The sequence below is a fragment of the Capsella rubella genome, unplaced genomic scaffold, assembly GCF_000375325.1.
Source record: "Capsella rubella cultivar Monte Gargano unplaced genomic scaffold, Caprub1_0 scaffold_8, whole genome shotgun sequence".
Classification (NCBI taxonomy): Eukaryota; Viridiplantae; Streptophyta; class Magnoliopsida; order Brassicales; family Brassicaceae; genus Capsella; species Capsella rubella.
Genome location: NW_006238916.1, coordinates 7741910 through 7764445, shown reverse-complemented (window position 1 = coordinate 7764445; position 22536 = coordinate 7741910). Strand labels below are relative to the sequence as shown.

Sequence of the window (22536 nt, the reverse complement as noted above, 5' to 3'; positions counted from 1 at the left end):
TTTATTTTCTGATATATATAACAAAGTACACAGAATACATATGACGACTATATATATATATGTTAAATAAATAAGATTTAGTATGTTTTCTTTAGACACTATAGTCCTCCTTTGACGAACGCGTTTCCGAAGGGTATTGTACACTGAGATCTCTCATCTTCAAACAAAAAGAATCAGAACTGGAGGATACATATATCACATACAAAGATACATACACATTCATATTATTGATCATATTAGTGCATATGCTACTAACTTATATTATATGTATATATATAGATAGAGAGATGATTCATTGTTGTTGATGAAGATTCAGTTCAACCCTTGCCTCCGGGTCTTCTTCTTGGATCGTGTTTAGGGTTTGGTCCTGCGTCGTCGTAGTCTGCTGTCGAGTGGAACATTAACTTCCTATGACTCATCTTCTTGGCTTCCACTTCCTCACTCTATATATATAAAATTACAAACCAATATGGATCTTATTTATATTTTGGACGCAAAATATCACATTCCTAGTATTTTATAATCACATATATTAACAGGTTTACCTTGTAGAGCTTGAAACTGATCTCATGCATCTTTGAGCCTCCGATCTGGATTGAGCCTTCCACTATGGCTAAAACAAAATATTGTATTAGTGGATTATACACTATTTTCCAAGTTAATATATATATATATATATATATATATATCGATAGTTAAAATAAATATTGAAGAGAGAGATGAAATAGTATTCGATGGCGTGACTCTATTAATATAACAGTAATTAACGAATGTTGTCAAGTTAGAGTGAGGTAATTGGTTTAACAAGATCAAGAAAAGACGAATATCAAAAGCTGATCTCTTGGACTGAGATGGATTGTGTTGGGACGTAAACTCGATTATAGGTAAAACACTTTCAACAAAGTAAAAAGACGAAACATAAAAGTATGGAATAGGAATATATGTTTACCTAATGATGAATAAGAGCAAACGATGAGTATGAGGAAGAGGAAAGATATGGGTTTGATCCTAAGAGGCATATTATATGTGTACTCTTTGTTCGTTTAAGGGAGAATGTAACTGATCAATGGAAAATGAGGAGAAAATGGGATTTGCATATGAGAGGAGGGGAGAAAGGATAGTTTCCATTTTATAAACGGGTCAAGTATATGTGGTGGAAGCTGTTTTGGTCCATAATGAATATAGTCGTAATGGTGATGATGATGATGACTATGACAATGACAATGATGATGACCATGACTAAGATGGTTGGTTCTGTTTATGATAATGAAAACATGTAAAAGCCCTTATCAAATTAAGCTTTTTTAAAATACGAATATCACGTGAATGTCAACACCTTAATTTTTTTTTTAAACAGTGGTGAGACTAACATCAAAATGGTGATGATAGTAGCAAGAAAAGAGAATAATGAGATATGAATAAGAAGATCGATATTGGGTTAACGCAATGAACCCACAACAAAACCCTAGAAAAAGTTGAGTAAAAGAAGTCAACTCAACTGTTGATTGTGTTACTTACATCTCCCAGAAAGGAACACATTACGATTTAATCTTGTGGACAAAATAAAAACGTATATCAGCTCATACGCACACTTTTTTCGCATGACATTGTTCAAAATTTCAATTATCTACGATTTTTTTATCTTATGATTATGTTAATTAATTGTACGGTCTTATATAGATATACATACGTACTATATACATCAATGTCGTTTAAAATTTTTGAAACACACTGGATATGATGATCTTTTAACCAAGATTTTAGGCAGCCCAAAGTTACTAAATTGTAAATGTTTGTGAACCATGCGCATGATGAACAATCAAAATACATGAATTGAGTTGTATCCTAAGCTAAGCCTTCCGATAAGGTTGGTTATTCGTGTGGTTCAAATTCATAATGGAAAAAAATTAGATTTTCTTGATGCAAGCAAAGTGACCTAATTCATTAACTTAAGTGGAAGTTCCTGTCTTGGCCATATATACTAGGACCAAATTTTATTGGTTCATCTTAGCTTCCAACTAATTAAGTTACTCTAACGTTACACTTATAGCTAGGTATATATTACTTTTAGACGTGATCCGTTCTAACATTATACTAGTTTACTTCAAATCATTCTTTCTAATTAGTTTATTTTTTTTTTATCTAAAATTTTCTATCCTTTTACCATCTAAATTTGTTGTTACCAATCAAACCGGGTTCTCTAAACAGTATAGTTTACTTAGATAGTTCCTCTTTCTATAATAGTTCTGTTTTATTCTAAACGAATTTAGTCAAAAACCCAATATTTTGATCTAAAACAAAAAGTTTCATTATATTTGGTTACATGATCAATTTCTTATCTAAGGTTTAATTTAACTTTTAAGCCCATTGTTTTCACTACTTTTTCCCACACAGCTGTAATGTATTATAAGTATGTTCGATGAGTGCACCACGTGTGTGATCATAAGTCTACTTATCGACGCAAAGTTTTATTGGAAATTGAATTCTGCTTAAGATAATTGGGTCCATTATCAAAAAAGCAAAGATGGAATCATACCAAACTCGTACGTAATTATTGTTAGTTTTTTTCCTTCTTAATGCTGTTAATGAATCAAAACGAAAGTGAAGTTTTAATTTGTTGCAAGGCCAAGGGTACATACTTTTTTAAGCAAAGACCCTACAAATACCCAAACTTGAACACACTATTAGTGCTTTAATTATTTTTATAAAGTCTTTTAATCCACTTTGTGACTGATATATAATTTGTGTGGCTTCTAGTATTGATCAACATAGTTGTATAACAATACACTAATAATGCATATGAAATAGGGACTTATTATAAGTTCAAATTTAATATGAAGAAAGACATTTTTTTTGCGGTATATGTGAAACTTTACAGTGATAGATAGATATATGTAGATTACATTAGTAAAAACAAATCACTTACTAATTAAACCAACATGGTAGGCAACTTCTAGACAGAGAAGTAAACTAGTATATTACAAGTGGATTTAGGTAAATTAATTAGAAAGTCAAAAGATGGTTTAGGGCAAATATATATAAAAATCCGTGGTACCAAAGACTAATTAAATTTGACAGAAATAAGAAAGAGAGAAATAGTGGAACTAATCCTTCCATTTCGGCCTTCAAACAACTTTACAAGAAGTCAACTAGGATTGAGACAGACATAGCGAGTGGCCTGCAAATGTATCAGAGAAGTGCACCTTTTTTTAAGTGACCCATTACAGTGAGATACACCACTATCCCCCAAAAAAATCTTATTTTATACAATTAATAGTTTATACAATTAATAGTAAACATCTTTTCTCATAATACTATGACCTAAAACTCCATAATTCTACTATATCCCAAAAATAACCAAATAACTGAAAATATGAGTGGTGGTTATAGAACATATATGGTCTTTTTTATTCCTAACAAATATTTTATAAACTTTTTCATATATAAAACTAATGTATGTAGTAGACTATGCATATATACTAAAAACAACCAAATTGCTTAATCAAAATCGTTGGCATTAATTATATACAAACAAGCTTCACCTTAACAAGCTAATTAAAACATGTAGATTATGCACGAATTCAGAAAGAAAGAGAAATAATATAGGGAAAACAAAATCAATGTGTCGGCAATAATATGTTGCGTTTTAAAAAGTAGTGAATGAGTGATGAATAAAAAAAACTAATGAACGAACGAAACCACTAAATGTGTTCTAATCATGAACATACGTCTAATGTCGACTACACACACAGAAAAGACGAAGAAAATGTACGTCTAGCTACTACTAGTTTTCAATAAGAAAAAAAAAAAAGACAAAAATTACAAAGACTAATAATTATATTTCACTACTTTTCTTAAATATATCCTTCGTTTCGGTATACACAATTAATTACACACTCTCTTTCATAACTAAGTGTAGTTTTAGTTTTATCAACATAACCTTAACATAAAAACTGGAGCTCATCTATCTGCTCATGCATAGACGAATAGTTTTGTTTCTTTTGGACGGTGTAACTTGTTTCGTGAGATTTTTTTTTGGAGATCTTTCATTATCAAAGATCTTTCACATTTTTGGCTGTTTCCAGGTGACAAATCTCGATATATCTTTCGGTGGTATTGAGTTTAAAGTCTCAACATAAAGAAGTATTAACGCCGTTATGAATATTATTTGAATATGAGAAAAATCGTCGCGGACGACATAATATAATAATATGGATGAAACTGTGTGCGTGTTGGACAGTCTTTTTGACAATAGAAAAGCCCCACTTCTCTAATTATACCACCAATTCTTTATTTTTTTGGCTAAGTCAAGAGTGGCGTGTCCTATTTCTCTTGGATGTTTAGTTATAAGTTTTCGTAATGGAAGATGTAGTATAGTGTCCATTTAAGTGTGAGATCTTGATGAGTATGTCATCATCACTTTGAAGTAAACTTTGCCAACAGTGCCCAAAAGCTCCTCACGTTAAATCAATTAGAAAAGAAGGATTTGCTCAATGACTTTGACACTACGAGAGACTTCAGAATATGTTTTGGTACTAATACATAGAACTGAGAGAATTTAACATACAAATACAATATCTAAACCAGAACTTGAATTGTTTATATTGTTTCAAATTCATGTGTTCACATATTTTTTTTAAAAAAGTAAATTTGATACAAACAATCAAAATTGAGGTATCATAAACGTTTGTAAGCAGAGTGATGTGAGATGTTCCTCTTGTTAACTTGACTCTTTGGAAGCAGAGTAAGGCAGAGGACCTTTTTCTCCTATTTACATGTGACCTTTCCCATATAGTTCGAGCCAAGCTAATAGAATGATGGAATCTAAAAGATTGACAACAGTTCATTGCAAAAACAAAGATATATGTGGACCTTTTGAAGAGCCTAAGACATGACACCATATAAATGTTTCCTGTATGTGACATGCATATAAACAAAAACATAAGTGTATGCAAAACCCCTAAAGCTGCATAGCAAGGGAAGATATAGACAGACATGTGAAACTTTTTCATATAAAAATAAAATGTAAATAATGCTTTTAATCAAACATACAAACCCCCAAAGACAAAATGATGATGCAAAGACTGCAACTAACCAAATAATAAAAGAGAAAAAAAAATCAAGGGATCGTCCTCTAATAATGCCCCCACTTGATAAAAACCTGAGACCTCTTCCCTCCTCAAGGGGTTGAAGAACATATGCGAGAAAAGAAAAAAAAAAACAATTTTGCTGAATGTATAATGATGTTCGATGAAACCCTCTTTTTTTTTTATGGTAAAACTTTGTCCCAAAACCACAACTCCTCCTCTTCCTACTCCCCGACGGGGGGCTTTCCCTAACCCGGGAAAGTTTCAACCTGCGACTCCTCCAGTTTCATTATTTACCCCAAAACTCATCATTCCCCCCCATCCACGACTCAACGATTCCCTGACTGACCCCCAGTAATGCTGATGATGCAAATGAAACTGATGATGATGATGATGATGCTGATGTGACTCGGCTGTTGCAGCTCTACCCTCCCCGACCGACTCAACCCACCCAGAGATGCATGCAGACTTTACTAAAAAGCAAAAGGAATTTTCTTTCTTTCTTTCTTTCTTAAAGGCAAACAAGAGCCTTCAAACAGAAATAGCACGGGTAATGGCATGTTTCGCCCATTCGGCTGCTTCTTTAATTGTGTGGTCTTCAGAAGACAAACATTCGTTTAAGAACTCTTTACTTGACACTGACTGTTGTATCAAACCACCCACATGACTCCCTAGTGTATCCGCTAAATCTCCTAAGACCCCAATTGCTGTCTTCATCACCACCTCGTCCCTGTCAGAAAGCATTTATCACAAAATTAATCAACTGTTACGACTAATATATAGTTCAATTGTGTCGGAAAAAAACTTACATGTCTTTCTCCATGTATATACTGTCCAAAAATTGGAGGATATGGGGTGCAAAAGGAATCAGAAGCTGGGTTTTTGGAGAATTCTTGAAACCTTGAAATATTCCTGAATAAGCCTCAAGGATCCCGTTCCTCAATGAGTTTGTGTACTCTGTCATTTCATCATCAGCTCCAGACGAATGAGCAGATAATTCTGCGGCGCTCTGAAGCATCGGCATTGAATACCTCAAGTACTTCTCAAAATCCTCACCGATGGCAAGTGCTATGTCACCAAAACAGGAAAATATAGGTGGCTTCACCGAACGGTGTAATTGGTTGCTCGACAAATCTTTCAGAAGCTGAGTCATAATCCCGTCGCAGTAAGGTAAAACCTTGTCCTCCAATGCTCTGCAGATATCTCCAACAACACCCACAGTAACAGCACACACTTGGTATTCTTCAAAGTTTTGAAGACCCATTTCCAAGTACTTGTAAAACTCAGGCATGTATTTGGCGAAATCAGGGCCTGCAGCATAAGCAAGAGCGCCAATGGCAAGCATGGCTTCCTCATGTGCAGTTGCACTTCTACAGCCAAACACTCTCAGGAAAAGCCCCATCATCTGGTCTGCAGACTGCATGAACACATACTTGGTTGGTTCAGAACCCAATTTCTGTATGGTGACCTGCAAGCATCCACATAGAAGTCCCTGCAGCTCATTTTGTTTCTCCCTCTCATCCAATGAAAGCTTTTCCCGTTCCAAAGTATTGTGAAGCTCCAACATTATCACTGGTACTAATTGCAGAACCATGGTCGACGTTTCATCAGTCGAACACCTGACAACTTCATTCAACGCCTCATAAGCTGCAGTCCGCAAGCGTGATTCAGTTGCATCCTCTCTATGTGCAACAGCAAGTAGTGACTTAATGATTTCCTGGAAGAAGGGTGTTAATGGAGAATTGGGACCAATATCCTCATAGCCTTGAGCAAGGAAGTATAGAGCCCCACAAGCCTTCTCAGCAACATTAGGCGCATCCTTCATTGTCTGGATCAGTACTGTGATAATCTGCTGGCAGTTTGCCTGGGTAATTATTGGTGTCTCGATTGTTGAACCATGCAGAAACTCAAATATCCGACCAAGGGTCCATGCAGTAGTGTCTTTCACATGGTTGCTTGGGTCATTTGTTAGAGCATTGAGCATAAATGTTAACGCTGCGTTAACAATTGCCATCAACCTATCTGCAGAAGGGCCTTCCAAAATGGAACCAAAAGCATAAGTTGCAGCTTCCCGCTCTCTCCAATCAGGCTTTGATATTTTCTCTTCAATAAACGGCATGACATGTGGTACAATATCATCTCCAACTGCCTTAGCAACCAAACCAAGGCATGTCCCACCTGCCATTGCAATATTCCAAGCCCCTTCATCCAAATCTTGATCTTCTTCTTGCTTAAGAAGGGTCTCCAGCAGTAGAGGCACAAGCCCAGGGAGAGCCTGCTTGGTAAAATAAAAGCATGGAACATCAGAGTCCCCAGCGAACTCACCACCATATTCTTCTAAGATGTCAATCTCTTCGTCACAAATAGAACTCCAGAATTCAATTGCCTGTAGCGCAACAGACTCGTCATCTTCTCTTACAGCCTTGGCTGTGATGTTGAATATATCTTGCATATAATGCGCCAACTTTTCATAGTATGTGGAAGCAATAGATACCAAACACTCAAAAGCCGCCTGCCTAATTTTCACCTCAGGGGACAGGGTTGCTTCACACACAACTCTCATGATGTAATCACGCTCCATGTCGTTGTTGAAATTTGCTTGGGCAAATCCCAGAGCCATGTATAAAGCACGGGTTGCGGCAAGTCTAACATCATTATTACCTTCAGCCGCATTCATACCCTGAACAACAGCCGTGAGTATCTTATTTACATGCTCCTGTTCGACAACGTCAGGTGACACTTCCTCACATAGGTATCCAAGAGTCTCCAAAGTGGCTTGCTTGACATGAGCTGGCAACTGGTGAATATTGGAGAGAAGAGATACTATGAGCTCAGGCCACTGCTTCTGTGGCAACTCAATACCTGCGACCTTGGCGATGACCTGAGATGCAGTTGAACGAACATCGGGTACAGGAGACGAAAGTGTCTTCAACAAGAATGCTTTGATCTGCGACTTTGATGACATGTCTAGAGCCAGCCATCTCTGAACAAGCTCATACTTCCTGTGTTGTTCCTTAGCATCAAGGGAATTTTTTAGGATTAAACCAGCTAATTTCCTGCTATCAACTGGCTTCTCATCATTCGCAAGCTCTCCAGCAAGCGACAACAAGAAACCCGCAAGGTTTTGCTCCTGAAACTGTTTGAAACTTTCTTCAGCGTGCTTACGTACAGTTCCATCAATTGACTGAGCATTAATGAGCAACTGGGTAACCTCCATTGCCATAGGTTTTATCTGCAATCAATAAAACAGATTTAGCAAAACTTAAATTAACTTCCTTCTCGATCAAGTTCCAAAAAAACAACAACCAAACATTTTACATATAGAAGATTTAGAATTTGGAGAAACTATGATATAGAATCAGTAAATTAAGTCATATAAAAAAAACTTTGGAGAAAGCCAACAACATGAAGAGACTAACAAACTAAAAACGCCACGGAGCAATCTAACATCAAAGGACGAGCTATGCCCAGTTAACAAAAAAAACTACAAAAATCGAATAAAATAGCAAAAATCACAGATCCGAGCACGAAATCGAATATACAGAGAAATCAACTAAGTTACTAACAAGACCAAATCAACTAGTGTGACTTGAATAAATAAACAAATCAATAAAAATCTAGAAGCTGCTAATCCCAGATACGAACTAGTTCAAAATCCTAATCAACACAGTAAGCAAATCTAGACGAAACTTCAAAATCAATGACTAAATGAATCGAGATCGAATCAAAAATTAAAATTTTTAAAAAAACGCGAATTGGGAACTAGTGAATCCGAAGATGGATCTTTAGGAGAAATCTCAACAAACGAAGTGAAAGAAGAAGATTTTACCTAAAATCTCGGCGGCGCCGATCGGATAAAGCGGCAAATCGAAGACTGAGAGGACAAACCCTAGAAGCCCAGCGACGGAAGAGAGAGAGAGAGAGAGAGAGAGAGGAGAAGAAGAGAGAGAAAAAAACAGTTCCAGCGAAAAAGGGAAGAGAGAGAGAAGAAAAGAATAGGATGTGAATTGTGAAGATGTACTTAAAATTATTATTAAAAACTATTATTAATATAAAAATCTAAAACTATATAAATCTCTTTTTTACTTTTGACAATTATTATGTTAATCTTTTAATTTTTATAATTTATTACCAATTTTGTGTATATATTTTACTCAATCTAAAATTTAGGATTTGTTAAGTGTACCAAAGATTTTTTTGATAATTATGAGAAATCTGATTTTTTTGATAATTATGTATAACTTTTAAATTTTGAAAATTTGTTTCCAATCCTATATTTACGGATTGTTCAGTGTATCTTAATTTTTTTATAAAATATATATTTAATAGGAAACTATTTATTTTAATATGACGCAATAAAAAATCTATTTTTATTAATTAACCGAATTTATTAAAAAATATATATATATATATATATATATATATATCTGGAGAGATTATGTCGTACATCGAGTGTTGGGTGGTCCTTATCTGAACCCCCACCTTAAAATATTCTCATCTTTTCGATTTCCTGACATCGTTCGATGAATCAACGGTCCTGATTGTTTCTTTTTGCTCCCCGAAGGTACAAAAATAAAAAAATAAGATAAATACTTATTTGAGAAGTAATCAACAAAATTAATATACAGATATGAAATTCTTAATAATAATGATTAAGATGGCTGGAAAAAACATCATATTAAACTTTTTTTTTAGCATTGCTGTCATATAAATAAATATAAAACAACTTTATATCTTTTTTTTAATTATTGGGCTATGATGAAATGATGATCTCGTCTCTTCTTCTCTGTATGTTAGTAACCAATAAAACTAGTTACTTGTTGTATATGTAATGTGTGTTGTACTCCGTATGTTAAAAACACTGACTTTGGAGGAAGCAAAGATTCAGAAGAAAGGTAAAAAAAAAAAGAAGAAAAAGACAAGTATCTAGTATTTGAGACATTGATTTGAGAGACCACAATTCTTTTTAGAGACTAATTGGAATCTCTCTTCTCTAGCATCCAAGGCCATTCTGATTCACAGAGATCAAGAGGCGAGTTTCCGTCGTCGTCTTTAATGGTTGTATCGGCTTTCTGCTTCACTAGATACTCAGCGATTGCTTCTCTTTCGCAGACAACAGCGTAATGTAGAGATGTTTGGCCTTCATTGTCCTACAAAACGTTTTCTCAGCTAAAGCACAGCCCACATATCTGCATTTTGAGAGTAAGAAATGGATTTGGGTTTTGTTTATTTACTTACTTTAGCGTTCACATCTGCATTCTGATCAATTAGAGCTTTAGCAACATTCATATGGCCACGGTCTATAGCCCAATGCAGCGGTGTTCGACCTTCGCTATCTGACATTTTTCAAGGATGGAGTTACCGTGAAATTTCCGAGGCATATCTAAACATTTGCGAAAATTATATAAATAGAGAGACTAACCTCTTGCATTTACGGGTATGCCATTTTCTAAGCACTTCAATAGATTCTCGACTTCTCCTTCTCTAGCAAAGGCGTGTATGGCATCAATCTTCCTGGAACATAAATGGCATCGAGTAAAAACACAAGAATGAACAGAGCTTCTGCTGTGATTAAAAATAACACATGATTCTCTGATCTACCTAAGGTGAGTATTATGATATATACAGTCCTTCTCTGATCTCGTCTCTCCCTAGTAATATAGAGAACTCGGGGAGAAAGTGCTCTTTACAGAAATCAAAGTTCAACATAATTCGTAACTAATTGCTTAGAAACCTTACAACTCATTTTCTGATTCCTCTTCGTACACCAATGAGCTAAAAACTGGTCCCATGGGGCCTGGAGCATCACCAGTCCGATTTTTTTTCTTCTAAAAGTCCGCAAACATGCCAGGAAATCAAGATAGATATTCAAGAAATAAAACAGATCATTTACAAACAGTCTGAAGAAACGTAATATAAGGGTAAAGACAACTAACCGAACCAGCATCTACCCAAGCTGGATACAATTGAGTAACAAGATCAATATACTTCTCCATTGCTTCTTCAGGAGGCATAGCACCCAATTTCTGCCATGCTTGCCTAAAACAAAACAGTCTCAGTCAATCAAAACGCATTTCTATGACCAAATCTACAGCATCACCCATAAATCACCAATCAGTACAACAACAAAAAGCAATCCTTTTCTATGCTTTCACAATGCAAGACACATCCACGATTAAGAATCATCAGTACATCACATGTCGAACATGATAAAGGGAATGGACCTTCAAAGTCAAGACACATGAATCAGATTACCAATCAATACAACAACAAAAAAACAATCCTTTATGCAAGATACGAACTTGTTGACATCAAGATAGACATGAATCATTCTCACATCATAAATGAACATGAGCAACCATTCAACTTAACAGTCAAAACATATAAATCAGAGTGTGAGTGAGACAAACCACTTGGCACGAGCAGTCATTTTGATGGCTGATGGTTGAGGAGCCGTACAAGGACCTTCAGTAGCAATCTTATACAATCCATAAAGCTGAAGTTGGAACTCATTAGATACTTTCTGGGAAAGCCTGTCAGATGCAGCAGCAGCGACAAAAGCCGTAGCAGCACTAAATGCCTCATCAAGTTCCGTACTTTCAACACCTTCCCAATCATCGTCGTCCTCATCATCTGATTCATCATCATCTTCTTCACCTCTCAAGCTACCTTGCTCCGCCACAAGAGACTCTGTCTCGCCGCCAATCCCAGTTGAAGATTCGACCTTGCGCAAGTTCTCATACTCCGATTCAGTCGAGTGGTCGCGAGTGAGTGAGAGATTCTCGTCTTTAAACGCGACGAGGATAGAGATTAGCTTAGCTAGAAGGTAAGCGAAGATCAAACCTAATATTACAGACTGTGCAAACTGATACCAATCACCCATTTCCCCAAATCGGATAATTTTTCTGAGGAAAGAAGAAAACCCCACTGAGATTCAAACACGCCGAACTCGTAATCCGAGTAGAGAAGCCCTACAAATCAAAGAAGAGTCACACTACACTACAAAACGCATCTCCAGAAACAAAAAGGAGCCACCTTTTTCTCTTGTTTTCACCGCTTCACTCAATATTTTCTTGACTTTTTTTGGTTTTCTCTTCCTGGGCTTTGTCTTTTGTAGTTTTGATGAAGACGAGACAACAACAGAGGACTTAGAAAATTAGACGACTGCCCGAAACACAACCTTCAAATTGTTGGGTTAGAAAAAGTTTCACTTATTGTATCATAGTAGATTTAAGAGGTAATTAAGTTCACTAATAATTCCAACAGTATGATGCAAGTTTTATGACTTCTACCATTGTTTAGTTTCTTAATTCATTACACATTCCACCATAATAAACACAAAGAGAGAAAAGCATAAACAAAGGAACTATGCATTACCATTTCCTTAAAATCAAACTCAGAAACAGCCATAGAGAAAAAAACAAAAGGCCTTCAATTCAGAAAGCTTTAACCAAAAGAAAGCTACTGAAAAAATCCTACTAAGAGAATGTACTTATAAATCATTATTACTTTATGGACGATAATAAACAAAAACAACCTAAAGCTTTTCCTTCTCTTCTAAACCATCAAATCTAGTTCTCTTTCTCTCTGCATCTCTGCCATCAGTCGGTCTTTTTCGCCTCTCTGTCTCTAAAAGAGCAAAATCGATAGTCTTTCTCTCGACTTTTGCTTCAGATGAGTAAGGCTTATTTATCTCAGCTTTTGATATTCTGCTTCATCTGGTGAAGTCCTTGCTGTAGCTTGGCGTCTTCGTCATCATCGGTTTTGCTGAGGAATTTGTCGACCTGAGATGCAGCTTGACGTCCTTCTGATATGGCCCAGACAACCAAAGACTGGCCTCTGCGACAATCACCTGCTGCAAAAACACCTTCTACCGTTGTGGAAAACCGGCCATACTCTGCTTTAAAGTTCGACCTGTTGTCGCATTCGAGTCCCAGCTTCTCGGCTAATGTCTGTAAGAACAAAAAAAACCAAGCCATTGGTTTACAATTATTGCCACAATGTAGAAGAAGAGGGTAACAGAATAAAAAACACTTACAGGCTCAGGTCCAAGGAAACCCATGGCCAAGAAAACGAGGTCCGCTTCAATTATTTCCTCGGAACCTTCAATCTCCTTGAATTGGAACCTCCCGGTTTCATCCTTCTCCCAACTCACTCTTACGATTTCAAGCCCTTTCACGTTTCCGTTGTCATCCCCAATGAACCGTTTGGTTAAGACCTCGTAAGTCCTAGGATCTTTTCCGAATTTAGTGGCAGCTTCTTGATGTCCATAGTCAATACGGAACACACGAGGCCACTGTACTCAGAATAACATAAGGAAGCTCATTAAATCAACAATATCCATATATGCTCACAGCTTTTTTAACCTATGAAATGCAAAGTCTTAAAGTTGCAAAAATGATTTGAGAGTAGAAGATCTGAAACAAACCTGTGGCCAAGGATTTCCAGGAGCTCTCGTGGAAGGTGGCTGAGGAAGAAGCTCTAGGTTTACAATGTTGGTGCATCCATGGCGGATAGATGTTCCGATGCAATCTGTGCCGGTATCACCTCCACCAATAACGACAACCTTTTTCCCCTTTGCAGAAATGTAATTGCCATCCTCAAGATTACTATCAAGCAAGCTTTTGGTGTTTGCATGAAGAAACTCCATGGCAAAGTGAACACCAGATAGATCACGACCAGGCACTGGAAGATCTCTGCAAAGTTACCCAACAATGTCTCAGTTTCATTCTAATCTGAATATATTTCCGGTCACACAAATAAGGAATTTCCGTTGTTTAAAAGAAGAAAAAAAAGAGTACCTTGGTTTTGTGGAACCAACAGCAAGAACAATTGCATTATTCTCTTCCTTAAGTCCATCAAGGGAGTAAGACGGGTCTTTTCCAATATTGGCATTGACCACAAAGTTGATGCCTTCTTTGGTCATAAGATCAACCCGCCGTTGAACTATGTCAATTTTGTCAGTCTTCATGTTTGGGACTCCATACATCATAAGTCCACCAATTCTGTCAGAGCGCTCATACACTGTTACTAAGTGGCCCATTTTGTTCAGCTGGTCAGCCGCAGCCAGTCCAGCCGGTCCACTTCCGATAATAGCAACTTTTTTCCTGCAAACAAATATGCAGTAGAAGCACATGTAAATCCACGAAATGTAAACTCCAACAAAACAAGAAGTTGCAATCTAAGTGACTTGCAACAGTAGATAATTTGCTACGAAAATAGAGTTAAAATTATACCCTGTTCTCTTCAGAGGAGGCCTTGGTACCATCCACCCTTCCTCAAAGGCTTTATCTATGATAGAACATTCAATGCTTTTGATTGAAACAGGGTTCTCAATTATTCCCAGAACACAAGAACCTTCACATGGTGCAGGACATACTCGCCCAGTAAATTCAGGAAAGTTGTTTGTTTCAAGTAGACGATTCAAGGCTTCCTGCCATCTGTTTTGGTAAACAAGTTCGTTGAATTCAGGAATCTTGTTACCAAGGGGACACCCAGAGGTCTCCTGAAAAAATTTCAAAAACAAAAATATTGAGAATATATTCATGAAACACCTTGTTGCAATTCGGTGTTTGGAGGATAAAATAAGCTGCATGAAGACAACTTAGGAAGGATAAAAAAATGGCTGAGGATATATACCTGGTGACAGAATGGAGTTCCACAATCCATGCAACGCGCTGACTGAGTTGTAAGAAGCGGTCCAGGTTTTGATTCCTCCATGACTTCATTCCAATCATTAAGACGAACATTGGGATCCCTGTACTTGACTCCTTCACGCTCATAAGCAATGAAACCACGGTGTTTAACAGCATCATCTACCCGAGAAGGTTTCTTCGGGGCTTCAGCAGCCACTCCATTTCCTGACATCTCCTCTTTTGAGGAAGCAGCTGCCATGTTCTTCAGCTCCACAAAGGCGTCTTTCTCCTCGAGTTCTTTTTCTTCCAGCTCATCAGCTTCCTCAGAAGCACGTTCTATTGCTTGCTTGGATACCTCTTCATGTTTCATGGCTGACAAAACACGTTTGTAATCTCTTGGGAACACCTTGATAAACTTGGGTAGCAAATTCTCAAAGTCTGCAAGAACTTCTTGAGCAAGTTGGCTGTTAGTGTGTCGTTGATGTTGCTGGATCATCATTTTGAGTGTCATTTTGTCCTCCTCATCTTCAACCTTATCCAGATCAACTAGTTCAGGGTTGCATCTGGTGTGAAACTTTCCGTCAACATCAAGGACATAAGCAATACCACCACTCATACCAGCAGCAAAGTTTCTACCAGTCTTTCCAAGCACCACAACAGTACCACCAGTCATGTACTCACAACCATGATCACCAACACCTTCCACAACGGCTTTGGCACCAGAATTACGAACAGAGAACCTTTCAGCAGCCATCCCATTGAAGTACGCTTCACCACTAGTGGCCCCGTAAAGTGCTACATTACCAATAACAATATTTTCTTTTGGATCAAAACTGCTTCCTTTTGGAGGGTAGACAACAACTTTACCTCCAGAGAGACCTTTTCCAACATAGTCGTTGCTATCACCTTCAAGTTCTAACATAATTCCAGGACACAAGAAAGCTCCAAGACTCTGCCCAGCACTTCCTGTGAACTTGATATGAATTGTATCCTTTGGAAGCCCAGCCAAGTGGTAACGTTTGGTTACCTCATGGCTCAACATTGTTCCAACAGCCCGGTTAACATTGCAGATTGGAGTTTCAATGTACACTGGAAGAGATTTTTCTAGAGCAGATTTCGACAATGCAATCAGCTCTTGATCCAAAGCCATGTCTAAGCCGTGATCTTGTTTCTGGACACAGTACTGAGCAGCACCAGGACGAATCTCAGCAGCAGGTCTGAGCAAAAGAGAGAGGTCAATGTTCTCCAACTTATCATTGTTCTTGACAACTTCCCTGTCAAGTTCAAGCATATCTGCACGACCAATCATCTCAGTTACAGTTCTAAAACCAAGCCCAGCCATGATCTCCCTAACTTCCTCCGCAAGCATGAAGAAGAAGTTAATAACATGTTCAGGTTCCCCAGCAAATTTTTCACGGAGAACTGGATCTTGGGTAGCAATTCCCACAGGGCAGGTGTTCTTGTGGCACTTTCTCATCATGATGCACCCAAGTGTAATAAGGGGTGCAGTACTAAAACCAAACTCTTCAGCACCAAGAAGAGCCGCAATTGCAAGGTCTCTGCCAGTTTTTAACTGACCATCTGTCTGAAGAACAGTACGGCCACGAAGGTCATTAGCAACAAGAGTTTGGTGTGTCTCAGCTAGACCCAGCTCCCACGGAAGACCAGCATTTTTAATACCGGTCCAGCGAGATGCACCAGTACCTCCATCATGACCTGCTATCAGAACATGGTCAGCATGGCCCTTCACCACACCGCTAGCAATAACTCCAACACCCGCTTCAGATACAAGTTTAACACTAATACGGGCCCCAGGATTGGCATTCTAAACGAGATAAGAGAAATAATTGTTACACAAAATGGAAGAAAGACGATGGAGAATGACTCAAAAGAGTTAAAAACATATAGGTACCTTAAGATCGTGAATTAGCTGGGCAAGATCCTCAATAGAATAGATGTCATGATGAGGAGGTGGACTGATAAGTCCTACACCAGCGGTGGAATTTCTGGTGATAGCAATGTCTCCTATAACTTTGTGGCCCGGTAGCTCCCCACCTTCCCCAGGTTTGGCACCCTGTATGGCATTAGAGATACTAGTTAGAAACAATATTAAGATCCAACATGAAAAAATCTTTTGACTAGGCACATATAACTACTTTGTGCAAAAAGTGTGATCTGCTATGAACAAAAAAAGGCATAGAGACAGTAGGATTCCAAAGATGTGCAAAAGGCATGAGAATGAGAAAACATTATGCAAAGCCAAATTTTAAAGCACCTGAGCCATCTTTATCTGCAGCTCATCAGCATTTGTAAGATAGTAGCTCGAAACTCCAAATCTTCCACTAGCAATTTGTTTGATAGAACTTCTTTTAGGGTTCCTTGAACCATCTGCAAGGGGCTCCATACGGGATGGCAGTTCCCCTCCCTCACCTTAAGTAGATCATAAGATGATGTCTTAGTTTTCTTTTTAAGAGAACAAGAAAAATACAAAAATCATAGAGAAAACAAAATATACCTGTATTTGACTTTCCTCCAAGCTTGTTCATGGCCATTGCTAGGGTTGTATGCGCCTCCAGTGATATTGATCCATAACTCATAGCGCCAGTACAGAACCGCTTAACAATTTCACTGGCAGGCTCTACTTCATCTAGTGGAATTGTTACATCTGCTTCTTTGAACTTCATGAGCCCGCGCAAATTACTTTGCTTGTTCAATTCATTGATACGCTTCGAGTATTCCTTGTACGCGGCTACACTATTAGTCCGTGCTGCCTCTTGCAATTTTGCAATCGCAAGAGGATCGTTGAGATGAATCTCCCCATTCTTCCTCCAGTGATAGTTTCCAGGGTTGAGAAGTGCGGAGGCCTCTGCACTACCAGGTGCATAGCCACGGGCTGGAAAGGCCATCTCATGCAATTGAAGGCCATCTCGTGCAAGCATCTCAAATGTTGCTCCTTCCACTCTGCTTGGGGTGCCCGCAAAACATTTCTGAATTACTTCAGATGAAAGTCCAAGAGCTTCAAATATCTGAGCACCCTTGTATGAGGCCAGAGTAGAAATTCCCATTTTGGCAAGAACTTTCATCATTCCATAGTTACTTGCCTTGTAATACTTCTTGACCAGCTCTTCTTTAGAATGGAATTCCCCGTTAGATTTTGGTGGTATCTTGCCATCAACTTGTAATCTATAAACGGCCTCTACCGCCAAATATGGGCAAATAGCATCTGCCCCGAATCCAACAAGAGTGCAGAAATGATGCACTTCACGTGGTTCAGCAGATTCCACTACCAAACCAACTTGAGTGCGCGCAAGTGTCTTAACCAGGTGATGATGAACGGCACCAACAGCTAAGAGAGAGCTCACAGCAACACGCGATGCAGAGAAAGCTAAAAAGTGAAGACATTCAAAAAAAAAAGTAAGAACATTGGCAAAGAATTGTCCAAAATTAAAATATTACTAATCCTAGAGTCATCTAAGGATGCCAGATGATTACCTCGATCAGACAGAACCAATAATGTGTAGCCCTCCTTTATGGCTTCATTTGCTTCATCACAGATTCGGTCCAAGGTCTCCTCTAACCCTTTTGTACCTCGTTCTTTTGGATAAGTTATATCAAGAACTTTAGTCCGCCAACCTCTGTAATTCATTTTCTTGATTGCTTCCATCTCTTCGATCTTCAAAAGAGGACCTTTTAGGGAGAGTCGGTGACATTGCTCTTCAGTTGTTTCAGTTAGATCACCTTCTGGACCTATCATGCACTCCATCGAAGTAACAATCTTCTCACGAATAGGATCGATAGGAGGATTTGTTACTTGAGCAAACATTTGCTTGAAGTACTCAAAGCATAATTTCTCTCTGTTTGACATTACAGCTAGAGGTGTATCATTTCCCATAGAACCAAGCGCTTCAGTGCCATCTTTAGCCATTGGAAGCAGCAGCATCTCCAAGGCCTCAACTGTATAACTGCATGCATAGGTCATAAGGAAGCGTGAGGCAAATTTCCAAGAAAAACAGATCAATACACATTAGCAAATATAGAAACAAACATACCCAAAGGCCTTAAGTGGGGACAATAAACCATGAATGCCCATGCTCTCCATTGAGTCATCATCATTTGAGGCCTAGGTTTCAAAGAAAAAGGTTAACTAACCATTGTACAGATGACTAAAAGTACTCTATTAGGGGAAGGAATTCTTTGCGACAGCTTACCAGTACAACACCAGAAATTGAAGGAGCAGTCCGTTCAGCCTCTGGAACTGACTCAATTATATCTCTCAGTTCAATCTTTTGCCTTTGAAGCCACTCACCATAGGGTCTTGCCAGTGAATATTGCTGCTTCAAAGCATCGTCATCAACAACAATATGCTTCTCAAAATCAACAAGAAGCATCATACCCGGGTTAAGTCTTCCTTTCCTCATCACATCTTCAGGCGGTACGTCCACTACCCCGACTTCACTAGCCATGATAACCCTTCCACTGTGGGTTATATAGAACCTACCAGGACGAAGTCCATTACGGTCCAATGTGGCACCCAAGTAACGACCATCAGTAACTGCAAGACATTCAATGGGGAGTTACATCAAATTTCAAGACCACATATATAGAAATGGTTGGGGTGTTGTGCACAACTTAGGAATAAAATTTACATGATATGAGGGCAGGTCCATCCCATGGCTCCATTAGGGCAGATAAGTATTCATAAAACGCTTTCCTGCTTGGATCTATGTTTTTGTCATTCTGCCATGCTTCAGGGATCATCATCATAACAGCTTCAGGAAGACTTCTGCCAGCTCGGACAAGCAACTCAAGAACACCATCAAAAGCACCTAGCAAGTTAGCAAGACATAACAAAAACGTGTCACGGGTCCATAAAATCTAAGTAAAGCTGTGATTTACATTTAGGTTGAACATCATGCAGGCAGATATCTAAAATAAAATGTTACCTGAGTCAGAAGAGCTAACATCCACAATAGGCAAAAGCTTCTTCAACTCCTTCTTTGATAATCCAAGTTCCTTGCACTTCAGAAGACCCTCACGTGCCCTCATCCTGTGAGGAATATAAACTCAAAAATCATTAGAAGATGAAAACGAGGCAGACTCAACTTCTCAGGACTTTGCATTCTAGAGAGCATTTTTATCACACAAAATGCTTGTTATATATACCAAAAGGTAAAACCCTGAAATGTTTCAAGCAAAAGGAGCCAAACAGATTACTTCAATTACATGAAAGCATAATGTTTGCTAATTCTGACAACATACCAGTTCACGTTTCCCCTGAGAGTATTGATTTCCCCATTGTGGCCCAAAACTCGCATTGGCTGAGCACGATCCCAGCTGGGAAATGTATTGGTAGAGAACCGAGAGTGAACCTGAACCATCAATAACATTAACCGAATATAGTCAATCATAAATTATTAAATATGAAACTATGTATGTATGCAACTGAAAACTTTACCACTTGGTCTTAGACAAAACTTCGACAGCATAAAGTTGGGAGCAAGTTCTAATGTTGCTGAATTGCTAACTACCTTTACCAACAAAATTTTAGTCTTAATCGCGAGATTACTCAACCTAAGATAACTAATCATACATATCAAGGCAACGAGTTTCTGGACTCACTTGACGTTACCAACTCACCAGCATCCAAATTAAAATACTTATCAAGAGGGTTTGGAGGAACTTAAGAGATCATTCAAACTTCAATGCCTCAGAAGTCATTCCTCAACCTCGCATCTCCTCGGTTACCCCGTTGGTTCACATGCTGTTGGTGGAGCATGGAGTCAGCATAAAAAAAGAGATAGTGAATAGAAAAAATAATTACCAGGGCCATGTAGCTCGTAAACCTTTCACTCCCAAGATCCGCGTAATAATAATCCTTCAGTTGATCAGGCTTTAGTTGTCCTTTGTAGACAACAGTCCTAAATCACAAAAAACAATTCATTAGATTAAAATTTTCATTCCTGTAAAAAAAAAAGTTGTAATTCTACATAGAGTAGTTAAATACCTAGAAGATAAAGAACAAATATAGAAGTCCTTCATTGCTCCATGTTCAAGGTTCAACGCAGCCCGAATAGCAACCATAGATACTCTTCTCAGAATATACATCTGTCACATATAAGGGTATCATTAACATCATCTCCCAAAGCAATAAATATGAAATGTCAATGATACATGTCTAGTTTTCAATGCAAATAATTACCTGTTGCTCAAAGTCAGCTTTAGAATTAGTAGTAGGAGTAAGGAAAACTTGCTCAATGATCGGTTCAGTCTGCAAAGCAGACTTTCCCAGACCAGAATTATCAGTAGGCACTGATCTCCATCCAAGAACTGAGTGACCAAGTGATTCAGCAACCTGCTCACAAAAGAAAAGAAAATCATCTCCATCAAAACCCATATAAACTTCATAAAATCTTCAAAAGAAATATTAACATTTTCTCATTACACTAACCTTAGTGAAAACATTTTTGCTTTCTTCTCTCCGGCTTTCAGCGGTGGGCAAGAAGAACATACCAACAGCATATTTTCCAGCAGGAGGAAGCACAAAGCCAAGCTCTGTCGCAGCCTAATAGAAAGAAAAAAAACACATCAAACGCTTTTAACTTAATAACCCACATAAACCAATCACTACTCAGAAACATTACCATAAACAATAAAATAAGATTACACAGGTTGAGATCTTGTCATATCTTTTAATAATTACCAACCGATTCAATACAAACAAAAGAATCTGTTTGCATGGAGAATAAATTATCCAGGGAGATTAAAGAACAAACCTCTGCATAGAAATCATGAGGCAGACCAACGAGAATCCCAGCGCCGTCACCAGTATTGCTTTCACAACCACAAGCACCTCTATGAGTCATCCGTATCAACATCTCCAACGAATCAGTCACCTAAAATCAAAATCATAAATATTTACATGTCACTGATCACATCAAATGAGAGATTAAAATTATATAAGCGGAACAAAATTGATAAGTACCGTTTTGCGGCTGGTCTCGCCGGACAACTCAGCTACAAAACCGACACCACAAGAGTCTTTATCGTAGGCAGGATCGTAAAGACCAAGAGGCTTCTCAGGAACACCGGAAAATGACGACTTAACCACCGTTCTGAGCTTAGCAGACCGTCCAGGACCGTCCGATCTCCAAAACTGAAGAGTCTCGGATCCGGATCTCCTCACCCGAGTCCCTAAGAAAGGACTCTCAGGAGTCGTCGCCGATTTCTTCACAGAGCATCGCGCCGTCCTTCCACGGCCGACACCGGTTGAAACGGTCAATTGGGAAGCAGCGGCGGTGGGATTTTTCAGAGATCGGAGTGACAACAATTGTTGGTTGGTTCGGAGGTGGAGAACGGAGCTAGAAGAAGCTGCCGCCATTTTTTTTGTTCTCACAGAATCAACAGTGAGTGATCAGTTAAGATTATCAGATTTGGTTTTTTTTTAGGGTCTAACCAGAGAGATGAATCACGATCTTCTCTGATGTAGATAAACAACAAAAACAGACTCCGACGGAAGAAGAAAGAGCGCGTGGCGGACAGAGGCGGCGAAGGGAGAAGTGTATGTGGCGGCTGGGTGGGTATGTGAGAGTTGTTTTTTTCAGGAGGCGAGACGTTTATATTTATAGAGGAGAGAGGGGAGAGAGCCTAGCTTTATTAGAGAGAGAGAGAGAGAGAAAAAAACTTTAATTTATCTGTTCATTTTTATCATTTATTATTATTATTTTACCCTAATGAAATATTTAACATTTGAGTATCTTGGGTGTGTTATTTGAGAATTTTATATGCAAACAAAAATACATATATTTTTTTAACGC

At 38.2% G+C, this 22536-nt stretch overlaps 4 protein-coding genes across 10 annotated transcripts; all 4 read right to left on the bottom strand.

Annotated features, from left to right (window-relative positions):
• Window positions 1–171: 171 nt before the first annotated feature.
• Window positions 172–1101, bottom strand: LOC17875778. Its single transcript, XM_006281330.2, has 3 exons — window positions 950–1101; window positions 546–613; window positions 172–443 (listed from the first exon to the last, which is right to left on the bottom strand). Exons 1-3 carry the CDS (start codon window positions 1017–1019, stop codon window positions 318–320), a joined length of 264 nt encoding a protein of 87 aa, XP_006281392.1. The 5' UTR covers window positions 1020–1101; the 3' UTR covers window positions 172–317.
• Window positions 1102–4630: 3529 nt separating this feature from the next.
• LOC17875005 (importin subunit beta-1) lies at window positions 4631–9046 on the bottom strand. Its single transcript, XM_006279413.2, has 3 exons — window positions 8917–9046; window positions 5897–8319; window positions 4631–5817 (listed from the first exon to the last, which is right to left on the bottom strand). The coding sequence occupies exons 2-3, from the start codon at window positions 8308–8310 to the stop codon at window positions 5619–5621; spliced, it is 2613 nt and encodes an 870-aa protein (XP_006279475.1). The 5' UTR covers window positions 8311–8319; window positions 8917–9046; the 3' UTR covers window positions 4631–5618.
• An 891-nt stretch (window positions 9047–9937) lies between these two features.
• LOC17875927 (acyl-CoA-binding domain-containing protein 1) lies at window positions 9938–12339 on the bottom strand. The gene is made up of 6 exons (XM_006280690.2): window positions 11498–12339; window positions 11024–11126; window positions 10827–10915; window positions 10510–10601; window positions 10326–10423; window positions 9938–10237 (listed from the first exon to the last, which is right to left on the bottom strand). The coding sequence occupies exons 1-6, from the start codon at window positions 11968–11970 to the stop codon at window positions 10061–10063; spliced, it is 1032 nt and encodes a 343-aa protein (XP_006280752.1). The 5' UTR covers window positions 11971–12339; the 3' UTR covers window positions 9938–10060.
• A 104-nt stretch (window positions 12340–12443) lies between these two features.
• On the bottom strand, window positions 12444–22313 carry LOC17876423 (glutamate synthase 1 [NADH], chloroplastic). 7 transcript variants are annotated; one of them, XM_006279493.2, is made up of 21 exons: window positions 21705–22313; window positions 21496–21615; window positions 21171–21284; window positions 20922–21074; window positions 20727–20827; window positions 20544–20640; window positions 19982–20091; window positions 19666–19769; window positions 19369–19548; window positions 18931–19274; window positions 18772–18842; window positions 18215–18684; window positions 17238–18107; window positions 16998–17152; window positions 16635–16796; window positions 14727–16547; window positions 14324–14592; window positions 13889–14194; window positions 13516–13783; window positions 13126–13383; window positions 12444–13039 (listed from the first exon to the last, which is right to left on the bottom strand). In XM_006279493.2, exons 1-21 carry the CDS (start codon window positions 22098–22100, stop codon window positions 12782–12784), a joined length of 6627 nt encoding a protein of 2208 aa, XP_006279555.1. In that variant the 5' UTR covers window positions 22101–22313; the 3' UTR covers window positions 12444–12781. The 7 variants fall into 7 exon arrangements, with proteins under 7 accessions (XP_006279555.1, XP_023633305.1, XP_023633306.1 ...); XM_023777537.1 differs by lacking the exons at window positions 20544–20640; window positions 20727–20827; window positions 20922–21074; ... (1 more) ...; window positions 21496–21615; window positions 21705–22313 and adding exons at window positions 20178–20250; window positions 20342–20501; XM_023777538.1 differs by lacking the exons at window positions 20544–20640; window positions 20727–20827; window positions 20922–21074; ... (1 more) ...; window positions 21496–21615; window positions 21705–22313 and adding exons at window positions 20178–20250; window positions 20360–20501.
• Window positions 22314–22536: the final 223 nt, after the last annotated feature.